The sequence below is a fragment of the Folsomia candida genome, unplaced genomic scaffold (genome assembly GCF_002217175.1).
Source record: "Folsomia candida strain VU population unplaced genomic scaffold, ASM221717v1 Fcan01_Sc005, whole genome shotgun sequence".
Classification (NCBI taxonomy): Eukaryota; Metazoa; Arthropoda; class Collembola; order Entomobryomorpha; family Isotomidae; genus Folsomia; species Folsomia candida.
In genome coordinates this window covers 5931352-5949908 of record NW_019091197.1, presented here as the reverse complement: position 1 = coordinate 5949908, position 18557 = coordinate 5931352, and the positions used below count along the sequence as shown (strand labels likewise).

General features: G+C 36.2%; 2 protein-coding genes across 3 annotated transcripts; both read right to left on the bottom strand.

The window, feature by feature from the left end:
• Window positions 1-315: 315 nt before the first annotated feature.
• On the bottom strand, window positions 316-2236 carry LOC110849818 (spherulin-2A). The gene is made up of 2 exons (XM_022097270.2): window positions 1846-2236; window positions 316-1641 (listed from the first exon to the last, which is right to left on the bottom strand). The coding sequence occupies exons 1-2, from the start codon at window positions 1972-1974 to the stop codon at window positions 802-804; spliced, it is 969 nt and encodes a 322-aa protein (XP_021952962.1). The 5' UTR covers window positions 1975-2236; the 3' UTR covers window positions 316-801.
• Window positions 2237-7433: 5197 nt separating this feature from the next.
• Window positions 7434-9193, bottom strand: LOC110850214. Of its 2 annotated transcripts, XM_022097681.2 has the most exons (3): window positions 9077-9191; window positions 7930-7977; window positions 7434-7858 (listed from the first exon to the last, which is right to left on the bottom strand). In XM_022097681.2, the coding sequence occupies exons 1-3, from the start codon at window positions 9084-9086 to the stop codon at window positions 7548-7550; spliced, it is 369 nt and encodes a 122-aa protein (XP_021953373.1). In that variant the 5' UTR covers window positions 9087-9191; the 3' UTR covers window positions 7434-7547. The 2 variants fall into 2 exon arrangements, with proteins under 2 accessions (XP_021953373.1, XP_035707948.1); XM_035852055.1 differs by lacking the exon at window positions 7930-7977 and having other exon boundaries at window positions 9077-9193.
• Window positions 9194-18557: the final 9364 nt, after the last annotated feature.

The window sequence follows — 18557 nt, the reverse complement described above, 5'->3', positions numbered from 1 at the left end:
TTAAATTGTGCCAGAGCAAAAATTCGTCCCACGGGTACGGTGACGCAGCCAAGTCGCGAAAGAGATTAAGTCGGATGTCTACCAGTGAGATTGATTTTGGAGTAGTAAAGTCTTTTGAAATTCTCAATGTATACAGTTTTTTGAAGTAAATATTTGCTACCTTTTAATAATTTGTTACTAATAAATAAAGATTTTCAAATTGTTCAGTAATCGAAAATTTTTGTCACGTGCATTAAATATTTCTCAGGTGCTTAGGTGTACGCCTTAATTATCTTGAATATGAGATAAACAGTGGTTTTAAACGCATACATTATGTATGGTACATATGATAATTTATTTTACAAATTCCGCAGAGTTTTATCCTAAAACAATCCGCTAAATGGGTTTAGAAATATACAGAATATCGGAAAAGCTCGCATTTTCATAATTTGTTGAAATTTTTATATTGGAAAGGAAGTAATTCTAAGCATACATGCTTACAATTTTTGAATTCGCGCAAAAATTCAAAAATTTGCCATCATTTGAAAATTTTGGCTGAAACAATGTTTGAAAATCCTACCCTGCGCTTAAATATGAGCATGGGGAAGAAGCAAAATACGTGTCCGCCTATTTTTGATGGTAAACAACTAAAATTACTCCCATCAAGTTTTGAATATTACATGGGAAAGACTGCTATTGTTAGTCCACCGACGATTAAATGAATACGCAAACGTCTACAAAATCAATTACAAGGATATTTATTGAAATAATTAAATACCTTAATATAGGTAAATGTAAAGTTGCCGCCCAATCATAATTCCCTTAGTTCACACCAATAATTTGATTATCTTCTATGCAAAAGCTACCATCCTCCATTTCATTAATTACAACTCGATCCTCATTATCGACATCAAACTTACGCAAAACTCCCCGAGATCTACGATCCCTGATAACAATTGATTTAGTAAAGTAAACCGAGCTCTTGATCGTTTGAGTAATAATTTTTGTATTCGGTTTTCCCAGTGCGCGAAGCACGCGGGTTACAGCAATTGACCAGTAATGATGATTCTTGTACTTCCGGTTGTATTTTGTTGCCACGCTACCCTCCAGCATGGCCTTGTATCTCATCGTAGCCACACCCTCACCAATCTTGGATACAATCTCGACAGTAACGGAGCTCTTTGGTCTTAAGGTTAGCTCAACTTCCGTACCGGATCCCATAGTTGAGGATTTCGTTTCCGTTTTGGCGTACCCGAATTTGGTGGTGAGGTCCAAAGAAGCTGACCCTTTTACGAAGAAGACGTTAACGCTGAAATCAAAACTCGCTGCTAGTCCAACTTCTCCAGACCACGTGGTTTCCACCGAGTCATAAATGGTGTGGGATAAGGTCTCCTTGATCGTCACATTTAGCTCGCTCTCGTTTGTGTAATCGTTTGATGCTATGACGCTCGTGGTTTCCCGTTCATGGAATGAGGACCCGAGTTGCGCGGTCATCCGGGAGGTCACTTGATGCCAGTGATAGGTGCTGTAGAGGTCATTCCAAGGGGTGGGGCTTTGGACGAAGGCGTAATCTGGGGACTTACCGAAATGTTTTCGGACCCCAGTCTTCAAATCGGATTCCTTAGAGATGCCAAATTGCCTTCTGAGTTCAGGGGTAATGACCTGAAAATATTGACTAGTTTTTATAACATAGATGGTGATCTACTTATACTCAGACTCCGGTAATTTAATTTACTACACATGCAGTAACTTGTAATTCCATGGGTTATAAGCCTTGTAAGAATTATTACTGAGTAAATTATTATTATTATAACATATTTGGTAATTTGGTAACACAAATTTGATATGGAAAGTGAGAGAGCTTACCAATTTGTGATGCCCAGAGATAGTTGACGATGTGGGGGAAATTACAGCGTCAAAATTACCCAGACAAGGGGATGTAAAAGATGCGAGACAGAAGGCCAGGAGGAAGAGGTTTATAATAAGACCGGTCATTCTTTGACTCTTTTGATTTTCAGTTTTTTTAGGTTTCCTGTAATATTCTGTGGGTAGTTTGTTAGTTTGATGTAAATTGCACGAATCGCAGTTGCTTTTATATCCAGTCGCAATAGCATTTTTATCATGATCTGTCAGCAGAGCGAAAATAAATCCTCCACCATTAATAGTGACCAGAACAACGAGATTAAAAAATTTCCCACCCAAACCTCCCTTGCGACCAACATTGGTGGTCAACAATTTTATTCCATAAGTTCGTTTGGGGTTGGAATCCTGAAATGTGGGGCATTATATGAGAAGAAAATGTCCGTTATGCAGAAAATGTACATATATGGCAAAGTTAAATATGAACAAGCATCCATGATAACAACTAATACTGATACGAGTAAATCGGTCTTTCTCAATAGAAATGGGTCATTCCCTCTGACATTTATGCCAAAAAATACATGTTGGCATTCCCAATCTCAATACTAAAGTGGATCTCTTCCCAATATTTGCGAAGTTTTCAGCTTGAATAGATTAAATAAGTGGGACAAATTTATTGATTTATGGATTGTCAACCTGAGCAGAATGCCAGTCGAGCATGATTGATTTAAGTGTGTCCCTCAATGAAGGATTTGAATAGATGTTTGTATTTCTAGCGGATTCTATAAGCTTTGTTTATTAGCTCGTGAGGAATTCGCAATACTTAGAAATAATTTGCATCGATGCAGTCACCGGCGGCAAGTGAATCAATTAAGTTGATGATATATATTTGCATTTGAACCGGAACAATGACGAATCTACATACTTCGCTTGTTTAGAATAATGTCTTCCATGTGTACTAGATTCCGAACAGTTTAAGCATAACACTAACATGTTAAATCCACGATGTGGTTAACGATTTCTTTAAAAGGGCAATGCGATGGCACCATGACCAGTAATTTCAAACATACCACATTTAGGTCAGACAATATTTATTTACGCTTCAATATTTATTTTATCATGGAAAAAGTAGGTCGTTACGTATTAGGTCGCCCTTATCACTATCCGTGGTAAGAATTACACATTGGTGAGCTGTCGTGATTTTGGGAAGGTACGGAATTATGACAGCCGACCTGGTTCCACTGATGTACTAAATATTTAACTGTACGCCGACATATAGCCCCGAAGTTGACACTCACACACAACTTTCTTACTTTATTTCAGAATCGACATACTTAACAATAATTATTAAGAACTCAATTAAATAGACCACTCTATCCAAACTTGCGGCTTTTCCTATATTACTCGACCATGCGGCAAAAAAGAAAATGCAATATTCTTGCGACAAGTACAACTACGGGGCAAAATGCGATTTCTACATTACGAATCAATGGCTGCCAAATTTGAATTAACAAATATCCAAAACATAATTACATGTTGTAATTGTACGACTGTATTTTACTCTACAGGATAAACTATCGGATGCTCCAAGGACTTTCCGGCAGTTTCTTAAATATCAGATAACCGGATAATGACATTAATGCCACTAGAAAAGTAATAACTTAAGTGACAAATCAGTCCCTGATTTCGGTAAACTTCTCCAGCTAGAGAATAAGCAAACTCCGTGAAGGAAATTTTCTAACGAACCTACCAATTCCATTCTCGCAGATATGAAATGCAAAATAGATGAGTTTGATGTTATGCTGAAGTGATTTCGCCTCACCAACCAATTATATTATTTTTTACAAATGTATCATTAGTGTGCATTTGGCTGCTGATTCCAAACTGAGCATACCAGCTTTCAGCGACATATTACTTAATAAGCGCAGCTAAATATTTCACACAGTACATATATTATTCGAAACACAAAAAAAAGACTCTTAGCTTCGGTATCAAGTCGAAAGTATACACAAGTTTATGGTAGGACAACTTTACCTAAATAGATATATATTAACGATAATTAGCTAGCGAATCTTCTCGTATTTGCTGATCCGAGGGCAAATTATTTAACCATATCATTTAATTTTGGGTGGATCAATTGTCTTAAAAAAGCTTATTATTGAAAGTACAAGGCCTTTATGATAGTTTTGCCTAAAGTATAACTAACGTCACGGTGTTGAGCCGTGAGATTACTTTTTGTCAGTAAATACAGAAAAGTGCACTTTATTTTTATCTTGCGGGCAGGTGTCTCCAATTTAGAGGAAGGCTTATTGTACTTTTCTAATGAACCCAGCAAACTAACCCTTTGCCAGAGTATTTGTGGTGAATGTGCCATAAATATCCCCAAACCCAGTATCTCTCAAGATATTTGTAACTCCAAGGGTTTGGAAACGAGGAAAAAGTGGTGATCTAAAAGTGTTTCACTCCATTTGAAGCTTTCCACTCATTAGCATGACGCAAATGCGGGTGTAGTGAACAGGGAATTTAATCCAGAAATTGTTGCAATATATGAAAGAAAATCTATTTCTTGCGACACCTAAAATAAATTTTAAATAATAATTTGCCCACTGCTGTAGACAGAGTTCTTATCACGATATAAAGTTTGTAGATATTTTCCAAACTGAATGCCAGCACTGCGCCCACAATTGTAGCTCCACATAGAACTAACAGTGTTGAAATTGCGCCGTCCAACTTAATTGGTTGAGCCAAGTCTTCCCCATCTACCTTACTAACTGGTAGACGATCCAGGTTAGCTTGTCGGAATTCCTCCTCCCGTAGAAGGAAATATATTCCTGACTCTACTAAAATTCTGAAATACTGGGGGGCGTCAAGAATACCGACAACCCTAAACACGCTCTTCTTTGGGCGAGAGGTGTCTTCGTGGCAAAACAAGTGTTCAGAGAGAGAGTACATCCAAGTGCTCCAACTTATCTTCACCCCTTCGCCATGCCAGGCGCATATTTTGAATGGGTTGTGTGGCAAAATGAACAGGACGCTGAGTATGGTGATCCTGCCTATTTCGAGGTACGCGTTTTGGAGGCTTGTTTGCGTTGTGACGATGGTGATTAGTACATTGTTCCTCTGAAAGGGTATGCCCTGCTGTTGATGGAACATGTGGCCACTCCAAGTCATAGTTGACCATGGAAACAGGTTAAGGGTTTCAAGTTTTTCGTCGCCAGGAACCAAATATCGGGTGTAGAGGAAAATGGCAAACTGGCACGGCGTGGCAACTCTTGATTTGAACGCGTTGATTTGTATTTGTCGATAAGCGACGATGTTATTGGATGGAGAATGTACAATTTTTACGGGTTGGATTACATTATACCAATCAATGTTATCCCTCCATCCATCGGCCAGTACTTGGATGTCGCATGGTCCTAGTTTGTCCAGGAGGAGATGAAACACGGGTAATATTTCGGGATTTTTTGTCAGAGAAATTGTGAAATAAGAGAAAAAGATTGCTATGGTGGGAATAAGCTGCATCGTTTTTGATTAGTCGAGAAAATTAAATTTGTTGGACTCAGGGGATTTGATTTCACGTCAAAGGCTGACAAACAGTAGAAGTATACAAATATGGTTTGTAAATTCTGTCTGGAAAATGACAGAATGTACAACCTTATTTCCGCGAAGGGTTACAGGATTCGGTACCAAAATTAGTAAATTAACGGTGGCGACAGTTAAATATTTAGGATTATCTGGAGTGTGTATCTTTGTAATGAAAACTGTGATGCTAATATTTTTCTAGATTTCAAGAATCACGAATAAAAATTGTTCAAAGCCTATCGGTTGAAGAAATATTACTTTTTACTGGTTTTGCCTTCATGAAATATGGTGTGACTTTTGGTATGAATAAATTATGTGTTTCCCTTTTATCTTGGATTACATTAAATATTAATAAATGACCGAATCCAGGTGTTTTATGGTTATTGGAAATATGTGAGAATGGGTAGGCATGGCGAAAATACCACGCACGTAGAATGGTTGGAATCCTGGCAGGGAAACTTGCCAATACCCACTTGGCTCGTATCCTGCATCCATCTCGTGTTTGTACGGGGTGGGTGCTCCTTTCAATTCTCTGGTGAACCCGGATAGACGGACTATCAACGCCAAAGATTGGAGCTCCCACAGAGTCCGTTGTGTGGATTGGGATGAGTCAAATCACAAAAAGTAGCTGTAGTGGCTAGACGCAGTGACCTGCGGAAGTGCATGGCAAAACTATAAAGCATCAATTGTAACTATAACTTTAATGTTTGATGAAATTTTTACTTGGATCAAATCGTAAGTATTTTGAATACATGAAGTTGCAATGATCGGATGGTATGAAATATTTACGTATCCTTCTTAAATTCTGCTTATATATTTTCTACCGAATATTCTACCGACCCTCATAGGGTCGAAAACAACTTTCCCAGCAACTCAGAGGCTGTGGTTTTATGTTTTAGTTTGAAAAATGGAAAATAATTAATGAATTTCTCCAATCTCTACAGAAGAAGCCTCCTAGCATTTAAACGTTTTAGAGAATACTGTAGAATACTGTAGAATGTTATATGTCACTGAAAAGAGAATGTTTGGACATAAACGAGAGAACTGACGGAAATGAGTGAGACAATTTAATTTTGGACCTGAAAAAATTAAAAATTCAAATTCAAATTTTATTTTTGTAAAGAATGTAGTAGTAGTATCTACCTTCTTATTTTCATGAACAAATTTAATTTCAATCCATTATCTATTTCGTATTTAATTTTTCTTAATACCCTCGATTATTGGTTCTGTTTGTTTGTTTGTTTCAAATTTGTGATTTTTCGGAAGACATCGCAACTTCATTGCTTATTTTAACCCATCGGTTCCCAAATTTTCTGAAAGTTTCAGATGTTTCCCGTAGCTTAGAATAGGCCTTGTTACAAACAACCCATAGTTGTACGTATCCGAAAAGATAATTCAGTGACTTACTTTAGCCTCCTTATCCACGTCATTTACAATTAATACCCAGAAACACGGACTTCATCAAGAATTAGGTATCATAAGTCTCCCTTTCGTACGTCGTTATCTCATATTTGTGTAAAGCGGAGACTCCGGCGGGCTAGTAACAATTACTGCGGCTCCCAAAAGTTCAAAATTTTTTTGAAAAAACTGCGACTACAGAACATCAATATGCATATACTACTGAACACCTATGAATGTGCTATGGTTTAATGTATGACTATTAGATTTATGAACGAATTATGTGAGTGTTTATAAATAGAGTCTCCTGCAGCTAGAAATAAGAATAGTGGGGATACTTGTTAAGTGAAAATTCAACAAGATTCTTACCTACTAGATAAAATGTATTGAGAATTGAGAATACCTTGTCTAAATTAATGTATCAAACGTCGAAACAATAACGCGATATTGATAGGAGCCACTTGAACACAAAAGCCGTATTATTTATAAAATCGTGCAAAATCTATGAATTATTGACTCCCTGAAAAATGTTTGTTCGATGGGACGAACGCATCGGCATTCCTTGTATTCCAAAAACTATTACTTCTGCTAAATACCAATACATTTGTACTAACTGAGGATGTTAATATAAGTTTATTCATAAGTAGCAAATTATTAAAAAGTAGCTAATATTTTCCACAAAAAATTTTATATATTGAACATTTACTACTCGTAATCCAAAATTACCCTCACTGGAAGATATCCCACTTAATCTCTTTCGCAACTAGACTCCGGCATCGAACCTGTGGGACGAACTTTTGTTCTGGTACAAGTATAAATATTTTTTTGAAATTTCCTGGAGTTGACCTCTTCAGTGGAATCCACTCCTCGCCAGCCAGACCTAGAGGTTTCAACGCTTCGCAACTGGACGTGAATACATCAGCTTCTCTCGCGTAGTACATTAAGAAACTGTCTTTTGTGATGTCCAGTTCTACAGGAAAGGCGCAGGTCACGTAGACGTTGCCATCCTCAGTTTTGCAGGTGAGTTGTTGTCCCACTGCTAAAATATTGACGAAATAGTGTTATTATTAGAGAAATGTAGGCGAGTTGTATAATTTTTGATTAACCTACGTGACCCCAGAATTAAATATCCGATAATTCCGATAAATCGGAGAAGAACTAGGGCAATTCAGGGTCGAAATCTGGCCACAGCTTTTTATTATTTTATTTTGTGGGGTATGATGGGGGAAGAATAAATCAATAAGGTAAAGTTGAAAAAAATTACCCCCAACCACTTTTCTGGGCCAAGATCCGAATTTTCTGACAGGGCAGATTTTTCGGATTTCGGAGGGCTATATCTTTAAAACCCTGCCATTTACAATAAATTGTCCGAAAGGTAAAATGAAGGTACTTACTTGGGTTACTTAAAAAATATTATCTGGACCCGAGGGAATGTAACCAGTGAAAAATATGTAGCTAAATGGCAAAATCTCTCCGAAGAAATATCGAAATGTTTCAAATCTTTAATTTTTTATGGTATCTTAGTTCTCGATTTCGGTCCAACTACTGACCCTATTTCATACCTAGGTCATGTGAGCATAACATATAAAAAAATCAAGGGGTGGGCCTGTCACGGTTTTTTTTTCTAAAAATCCCCAAAGCTGGCAAAGAATGAAAAATATATTAAAAAATAACAGTCTTTATTTTATACGCTGCTCTCTCACCTCCATATCGGTTTCGAGGCGACTTTAAATCATAGCCACACCCATCCCAGAGATTATGGAAGAAAAAACCCGCAGTGGGCCTGTCACCGTTTTTTTTCTAAAAATCCCCAAAGCTGGCAAAGAATGAAAAATATATGGAAAAATAAGTGTCTTTATTTTATACGATGCTCTCTCACCTCCATGTCGGTTTCCAGGCGTCTCTAAATCATAGCCAGAGAGATTTTGCCATTTAGCTACATATTTTTCACTGGTTACATTCCCTCGGGTCCAGATAATATTTTTTAAGTAACCCAAGTAAGTACCTTCATTTTACCTTTCGGACAATTTATTGTAAATGGCAGGGTTTTAAAGATATAGCCCTCCGAAATCCGAAAAATCTGCCCTGTCAGAAAATTCGGATCTTGGCCCAGAAAAGTGGTTGGGGGTAATTTTTTTCAACTTTACCTTATTGATTTATTCTTCCCCCATCATACCCCTCAAAATAAAATAATAAAAAGCTGTGGCCAGATTTCGCCCCTGAATTGCCCTAGTCCTTCTTAGAAATCCGAAGTTACCATTGGCCATCTGGAAGTACGATGGTTCGTTTTGTCCAGGGATTTATTTGGCTGGAGTGGTTGGAAATTCCGTTTGGGGTAAGAATCCTGAAATGCGGAACTTTATATGGGCAGAAAATGTTCGTCATGCAGAAAATGTATATGGCAAAATTGAATGTGCGCAAACACGCGTGATTGATGATAACAACTAATACTGATTGCAGTTAATCGGTCTTTCTCAATAAGTATGGGTCATACCCTACAATGTTTCTGAACAAAAATACATATTTGCATTTTGGCCCTCACTACTAGTGTGATCTCGTCCCAATATTTGCGAACTTTTCGGCCTGAATAGATTAAATAAATGGAACAAATTTATTTTTTTATGGATAAACTTCTAACCTCCTGGACAGAATCGGACAAGATTGATTGAAATCTTTCCACCAATGCAAGAATCAAGGAGCTGTTTGTATTTCTACCAGATTATGTAAGGTGTAGTTATTAGGTCCTGAGAAATTCACAATATTTTGGAATAACATGCATTGTTGTAGTCACCGGAGTTCTATGAGTCAATTACATCAATGTTATAAATTTGCATGTGAATGGTTTGTTACTATAATCTTTCACAATTATTACTGAAAAGAAGTACGGTCCTTCCGCAAGAAACGAAACAATGACGAATATTCCCTCATGGTTGCCTCAAATTTATTCAAATTTACCTTAATTGGTTCCAAAATGACAAAAAACACATTCAAATATTGTTGGTTTTAAAATTACTTATTTAGTTTATAATAATTTTTGAAAAAAACAAATCTTGACAGATTTTATAGAATCTCTTGGCTACATAATTCACCAATAAACCATGAAATAAACCGTAGCATGCGTTAGAAATAGCTCGCCCTGTACTCTCGTATAACAAAATTCAATTTTTATGCACTATTGGTACAAGAGGGTCAATATTGTTTAGCTGTGTTGTTATGGTGCTATTATGGTGCACCGTTGGTGCAAATGAATTACAATTTTGTAAATCGCTGGCCCAGTCCAGTTATGCATTATTGGCGCAAAATTGTGTAACGAGTCAAAATTATGTATCTATTTTGTGTGGTTCTTCTGCACGGTTGGTGCAAAACGATTTTGTATTATTTGTATTGAGTTAGATGATAAAATTATGTCAGAATTTGATGTCTAGTTTTTCCAATTATTCTGCAGTATTGATGATTTGTCCATTGATTTTCTCAATTATTTCACATCAATTTCAAACTATTATATATTATAGTTTGGTCTTTTCTCACCAACAGTGCAGAAGAACCGCACAAAATAGATACATAGTTTTACTATTTTTGTATTATATGTATTGATTTAAATTACAAATTTTTGTCAGAATTTGATGACTAGTTTTTCCAATTATTTTGCACTATTGATGATTTGTCCATTGATTTTCTCAATTATTTTGCATCAATATCTTTCCATTTTTAGCCCGAACCAAGGGCTTATGTACCCGTCGTGTCTGTCTGTCTGTCTGTCTGTCCGTCTGTCCGTGACACGCTAGCGAACGAACCCCTGAACCGATTTTGACCAACATGGTCTTAAAATGACCGTTGGGGCAAGGCCTTGGATGAGTTCGAAGATGAGCAAAATCGCTTGAGTGGTTGACCGGTGGGGGTCATATAGGTGGTGGGGGTATTATGCAACAAAATTTCAAAGTGGTCGTAGAAAGCTGAAATTTGGTACAGAGGCCATTAATGGCATATAATGAAAGAATATGAACTAAAATTTTGAAAATTTTCACCCAGAGGTACCCTATGGGGTGACCCCCACCGATTTTGAAATATTGTTCTGTAAGCTTGAAATTTGGCACATAGGTCCCTGATAGCTTCAAATGATAGAATTTGAAGTGAAATTGGAAAAAATTTCATATAATGGGACCGGGTGGGCTGACCCATACCGATTTTCAAATTTTGTCCTAGAAAGTTGAAATTTGGCACATAGGTCTCTGATGGGTACTAATGAAAGAATATAAAGTGAAAATGTGTACAAATGTAATGGTAGGGACCACTGGGGGGTGACCCATACTGATTTTCAAATATTTCATCTTTCATTGTCACATAATCGGATAATTTGACAGAAAATAAGTGACAAATTCCTTGGTTCGGGCTATGCAAAGCTGTACTGAGAGGTTTTTCTTAATCATTTAAGCTAAATATTTGTCTAAAATCAAAACGGGGGAGATTGTAAAGCGCCAATTGGCGGAGAAAACATAGGAACACACAGAAGGACAGACGGACAGACGGACAGACGGACACGACTAGCTCCCATGCTTCGCAGGGCGGGCTAATAATGTATATCCGTTGTTCTCACACAATTTTGTAATTAGTAATTTTTAATTAATAATTTATTCACTAGATATTAAATATGTTTGTACCTAAGGTTCTCAATGCTTCTCGTAAAAACATAGTATTTGTTATTTTATCATTAACCAGGGTTTCGGGTGGATTAATCCATGTGGATTTAATGGACGGATTTAATGGATTTAATGGATTTAATGGAATCAATCAAATTTGGGGTAGTTTGATACACTGTTAGTATGATAAATACCATGAAATAAAATTTCCAGGAATTGAAAAAGAAGTTCGAACAAAAGTACAAAAATTTAGCAAGTATGAACTGCACCCATACACATGAATTCCCAGTTTATTTCGGGTGATTGCCGCCATGGCTTGCATTGTAGAATGTTTTTTTTAAATCATTTGATTTTACAATTAATAAGTGGCAATTCAAATCATACCTAATAATTTGGCAATATCATGTCACTTAACAGTATCTTTGTCATCCTGATTATTATTGACGGTGAATAATTATTATGAAAATATGGGGGCAACCCACAATGCCCCAAAATTGATTAAATCAATTAAATCCGTTTAAATCCATTAAATTCGTTTAAACCCATTAAATCCTAACCCAACCATTTGAATCTTTCCCCCCTTGATTTTTGTATTCATGTTGCAATTGTTTCTATAAGTTGGATTAGTCTAGTTTTATTATAATTGCGTCGGCTTGATCTTCGGACTATCCTAAATAACATTATGAACAACATAACGTATAAATGCCATCTATACTTATAGCACTCGATTAGAAAAGTAATAAATGCTAAACATGACATTAGTGAACAAATTATATAAAGGGTTGCAATCCCTCCCTGCTTAGTCAGCTGAGAAACATTACTAACTGTATCATTCTTAGCGGGAACCCTCCTTAAATTCATGCGAAGTTTCGTCTCATGTTTTAATCTAGAATAAATCCCTGAATTGATCAAAGCTTGAAGATTTCTCTGCACGGGTGAAATACTATACGTACCCCTATATCTGCCTCCGCCTTTAAACGTCCATGTAAAGCGTGCATTAAAAATTGGAGAGTGTCCTGATCGGAAGTGTTTAGATGGATAGTTCCTAGAAAGATACTCTTTTTCGTGCTGGACATCTTCTAAAGTGGAAATAAATGCACTCTTTTTGTTGCAATTGACAATATTCTTCTCAACTAAAGTTAGAACTTCGGAGGTAGTGTATTCTGAGTTTGTTCTATGAAATCCTAGCGGTTCAAAGGCATGACCTGGATTTGTAAGAATAAGCAAAAGCAGATCCTCCCTAGTTAAACCGGGATGGATTATCTTTTTTGTGAATAGTTTTTCCGAATTTTCGTTGCTTATGAACTGCGTGAATACAAAAGTAGGTAAAAAGAAGAAAAGATTAGTCGAATCGCTTATAGGGGAGAGTAACCTGTAGCAATCACTATTTGCATGGAATGGGAAACTGGATGGTGATCTCCAAAAAGTAATGTATTTCATTACCGAATCTGAATCTTTTAAAAATTTTGAGAATCCATCTGCGACGACTCCATCAAGAAGGTGAGCATTACGACAGATTAAGTCATCGAACGTTTGTGGGCCTTTATTCCTAGGCGCGTTAAATTCAGATATCATCAGTCCACTGTAACAATTTGTTAATAAAACGGCTACAGGTCCCCATGCTATAAATATTAGGCGAAGAACTTGGGTGTTCCTCATAAGTCTTGGTAATGGTGCCCAGTCATCGAACAATTGAGAAATTAATGATAACCAAACAGAAAATGAGAACCCGCTGGTTGTTTTCCACGAATATAACGATATAATTAAGCAACTCAGGATTACACTGACAAATAAACAAAGCCACAATTCAGGCTTAAACGGCATTAAGTAGAAGTAAAAGGTCATATATGGTTCAGTGTAACAGCTCAAGAACTGCAAACCTGATGTTGAAACCAACTCGCTGAGTTCGTCATTGTGATCCAGAAGGATCTCAGATTTCTCAATGAACAAATTAGTCTCACGTGTACGATAGTTATCAGTTAAGGTTAATGTAGCATTTGTCCTGGAGACGATTATCACGGCCATATAAACTGGAATATCTATGGGTAAGTTTATATCAAAAGGATTTGCTGAAGGGGGTGGTAGATTTTGGTTTTCCTTTTTATACTGGACTTCGCAATGTCCCACCCAAGTTGATGGCACGGTTGCCAATGTTTGATAATGTTTCATAAAGTTATCTTTACTTTTGCAGATATAATTGTCTCTAGTTAGCATTGCTATACCTGGTTTTTTTATGCACAACTGAAAAACTGAAGTCTTTTTGGAAGGAATAATTGCGATGAAAAAGTTTTCGAATTCTACAATCGGAGAGAGCTTTAAGGTCTGCAATGTCTTGGCTATATTTGACATGGAGAGTACTATCGAATATACATGTTTTGTGGACCGTAGCCACTCCCAGCCAGCACGACCATGCCTAAAATGACATTGTTTACAGCGGTGTGTGTAATGCTTCAGAGTGGAAAGTATTAACCAGTCTCCATAGTTAGATGCACATTTATTTTTTTTACACCATCTTGACACGGCTGATATTCACGATTAATATCTGACTCGCTAAGTAGATAAGTGGACACCCAAATGACGATTTTGTTTGGGCCAGGACGGCTGTTGAAAACGTTGAGGGCATAAGGGATTTCTGTGATGCTAACCTTAATACTAACAAGCCCTGTATCTTTAAAGGCTGGCATTAGCATTACTGTGGAAGGGAGATCAGTTCCCTTCAAGAATGAAAAGTAATCAGAGGAAATATTGTCACGTAGAATTACGATGTCACAATTTTTTACATGTTGGAGTAAATCACCAGGAATTACGAGGTCTGATTTTGCGTTCCAAACTTGGCAAGAGGTCCCCATGAAGAAAAATAGTAGTATCGTATAAGATATTATGATAGGCATTTTTTAAATTTGAAATTCAGGCTAAATTATCTTAAGTGTGTATTTTATTCCATTTCGCTAAGTGCCGTCGTTTAATTATTTAACATTATTCATCGCGTGTCATGACCAGGATAATATTGAATTTTGAATTAGTATAATGTTTTAGAAATATTAGATTAAAAGATACACTAAGAATCAGAAGGAAATTCCTCAATCACTTTTTTTAAGTAAGTAAAAAACTAAGGTTTTGATATTGTACATAAGTCTATTACTACGGGAATTTACTAGTGCTTAGTTGTTGGGTTTTTCCATTTGTGGAAAGCAAAGAAATGTATCAGAATTTGATTAATGTTTCACTAATAATGCAACGATTTGGGAGGTTTTTGAATTTTTAGCGTCAAACTCTTAAATATTTTCTTTGATAGAGTATTGAAAAAAATGTCTAATTGTTTGCAACTTTGGGTGTTTATGATATTGTTAATGAGCATAAAAAAGGTTTTATTAAAAACTATTGCACATACACCAAACAGAGTTTGTAGGTGTGGGCAGCTTAACTTGGAACTATCGCAATCACAAAATAAATTTCATTCCAACAACGGAGCCGGATTTGGTACTGCAGTTACTAAAATACACGGTTAGCCCTCAATACCACGATGGTTAGAATACCAAGCATGGACTTTTATCAAGTAATGTTATTTTCAATTTGAAATATATCATGTTGGTAAAATTTCCAGCAACTACGGAATTTTTTTGTGGCAACGGTATTGATCAAGAATAATATAAGATCCTGGTTCCAACTTCGTTTATTATAGACTTGCGGTAGAATCATATTCTTAGATATTTACATATGTACATATTTATGTAAACTTATTTGAATTATTGTTTCGGGTTGACCGTGCGTGTAAGAATATTTATTTAAACTAGGGTTGTAGGAATAAGGCGTATCCGTCACGAAACAACTACAGCAGTGTTCGCCCAAGGAAAAAAGCAACTAAGCAACCTTACTTTGCTATTTTACTGTTTTGCTTAAAAAAACGGTTTTTTTGCTTATAGCAAAATGCACGCTTTTTTGTTGTTTTGCTATTTTTAAAACTTCTCAGTACAGCTTTGCATAGCCCGAACCAAGGAAATCGTCCGATTATATGACGTTTAGTTCAAAGATTTTCCAATTATTCGGAGTAACATAACACGACTAGTTGTCATGAATTTCGGATTAATACAATCAAATTTAATACAATCAAATCGAACAAAACCTATGGTCATTCCGGTTGAAAAATTTATAAACTTTACGTCATATCCTTTCATGACAAGCCGACATCAATCCTCAAACCAAGGGTTAGTTTAGGTTTGGAAAATGTTCCAAATTTTAGCTTTCTACGACCATCTTGAAATTTTGGTGCATAGTACCCCCACCGCATATATGACCCACCCCGGTCAACCACACAACCGATTTTGCTAATGTTCGAACTCATCAAAGGCCTTGCCCTAACGGTCATTTTAAGATCATGTTGGTCAAAACCGGTTAAGGGTTTTGTCATTTAAGCGTCCGCTACCGTTTCACATACAGATAGACGGACACGTCGGGTACATAATCTCTCGGTTCGGGCAAATATAAAATTCCACGGAAAATATGCCTGCACTCTTTGTCATCCCACCACAGAATCTTTGTACCATTCTTCTTACTAATTTTGTATCAATCAACACCCACATAGCATTCTAATAATTCTAGAAATAAATCCCATATAGTTTCGGCAGTTGGCAGTAACACAGAGAGAGTAACTATGTAATATAGCAAGCGGACACTGTTTAGGGTTGGCCATAATAAATTATGACATTATAGAATTACGGGATATCTATAGGGTGAATTTGGTGATATATTTAAAATAGAATCTGACAGGTTGTATTGAATTTATTTAAATTAATTTTTCATGCTTTTCGAACTGATATGCCGAAATTCGGATTAGGATACCAGCGTAAGATCCTGTCAGAAGCTGGTGCCGGGTATACAGTTTATCATTTTCATGCAATTTTGAAATGTTGAAAAATATGTTCTTATTTTTGCCTCGTTTTTCATATTTAAATGGCATTACATATTTTACAAGAAATTTAGAAATGTCTCCCGGTATGATATTGTGATTCGGAAATTCTCTCGAAAGGCTGCCATGCCGAAGTGTTCGCTGAAAAGCAGAAAGCACGGAAGGCTGTGAATAATGCGTAATTGCACTTAACATAGTTTATCTGGCTTTTTTCGTTAATTAGCCTTTAATGTTCTACCGCCTCTGGTTGGGCTCTCTATTTATGGGTAGCTTAGCCACCCCACAAAGTACATTAAAATAGTTTTTTACTGTTGTGCTTTTTTGCTATTGCTTTTTAGTAGTCGCTATCTAGCAACGAACTATAAATCTACCATGTTTTAATTTTCACTAAAACGAACCAGAAAAAGCAATAGATTTTGATAAGCTAAAAGTCTGCTTAAGTAAAAACATGCTTTCGAAACATAGCTTTTTTGTCAGCACGAACATTACATGTCATATCAAGGCATGGCATGCACGGTTGGTCCAACACAGTCAAATAAATATTTTAACAGCCTTAGCAGAACTATGAATAATTTAGATTAATAAACTTCTTTAGTTAAAAGCAATGACATGCACTGGGATGAATAACCAAATGCAAATGCCTGGGGGATGGGGGCAACGATAAAGGGTTTGCCCAAGGGAACATCCGAGAAATCGGCAAAGGCCCCATCCCGTATGAATACCATTTTGCCTTTGACTTGCAGGCAAATGCCCTGCAATTTGAGCTTTTTTCTTAGGTGAGGCACGAAAATTTGTTTATCAGATATTTATTAATATGGAATATACGTACGCTTTGAATACATATGTAAATATGGGAGACAAGTGCTGACACAAAATTGTATCCAAATCTGATCTTGTTAATATTCGAATAAGCATTTTGTAGATTAAAGCATCTCTGCCTTAATCCACTTAATCTACAATCTTAATTTAATTTTTGTAGGTGCATATTTATATTGTGGGTTTTATGGAAAAAAAAGGAACAGAATTTATTTTGACTATCATACTAAATTTAAACTGCAAAATACGATTATAAGACTTGGAAAAAAAATTTGTTCGCCGATGAGACCAAAATTCGACTCCTTCGAACTGAAGGAGTTATTAAATTGCAGAATAAGGTTAAATGGTTAAAAAAATTTTTGATTTGCGTCGAATTGTGGTGCACAAATACCACAGTAGGAATTGTTCCTCAACTTCTTATCTTTTATATAGTGCAAAGTTGACGGTAGTAGCTTAAATTATCGGGGTAAATTCCTATCCGGAAGTGTCGGTAGAGTTTTATACGCTTTGTCAACTGTGTTAAAAACAAGAGCAAAGATCAATTGTCGCAAGGTTTCTGAAAAACGCGTCGAGTCAAGGTCGTCAAAAATTTTCGTGATAGATGACGAGGCCGCTACTTCCCCATCGATCCAAATTATATCCTTGTATTAAAGTTGTACTCCTGGTAAAGAAAAAAAAGCCGTCGTGATGAATTTAAATGCAAACAAAATAAAATGGTAGAATTTTAAAACCGGTGATTTTTTAATTTTTAATTTTAATTCAAAATTTTTTCTTAATTTTGCTAGCCCGGATTCCTCAGACCTATTAACAACTTCGCAGATTGTTGATTTTGGAATTCCTTTACTTTTGAAGTTACTGTGAGTCAACTTCTGTAAGCATCAGCACATTTTCGTAGTAGTGGCAGAGGCTCAGTTTCTCCACTATTTGACCAAGAATTTTGGAAACGTTTGGAATTCAGACTTCTGGTTTGCTGATCCTTGTTGGCTATGAAATTTACCACAAAACTATCCTGTCGTTAATTTGCTATACTTATTGTTTACGTTTTTTACATGCATTTATAGAGTAATTTTCCCTACTTCCTAAGCACGCTCTTTGTTAAAGTATCTGAATTGTCATATCAATAATGCTAAACTTACGTAATTATACTTATTACTGATTATGTATTATGTAGAAAATTAACTGTTGTTTAAAAAATGTAAATTATACTCGCAAAAATTACCTTACTAACCACATTATATCATTACATACAAAATATTGTTTGGGGTATTCTCGTCAACTTCTAGAACCACCTATGTACAATGTGGCGTCCAAATACATATTTTTATTGTCAAATTAACAATTTTTTTTCTGGAGTGTAACAATCTCGTATTTAGTGCTTC

Excerpts from the sequence above, each read along its gene's own strand:
- LOC110849818 (XM_022097270.2), bottom strand. The coding sequence starts at position 1,974 with ATGACCGGTCTTATTATAAACCTCTTCCTCCTGGCCTTCTGTCTCGCA. Across the intron at positions 1,642-1,845 it reads TCTCTGGGCATCACAAATTG|GTCATTACCCCTGAACTCAG; the intron begins GTAAGCTCTCTC and ends CAATATTTTCAG.
- LOC110850214 (XM_022097681.2), bottom strand. Across the intron at positions 7,859-7,929 it reads ATATTTAATTCTGGGGTCAC|CAGTGGGACAACAACTCACC; the intron begins GTAGGTTAATCA and ends TCAATATTTTAG.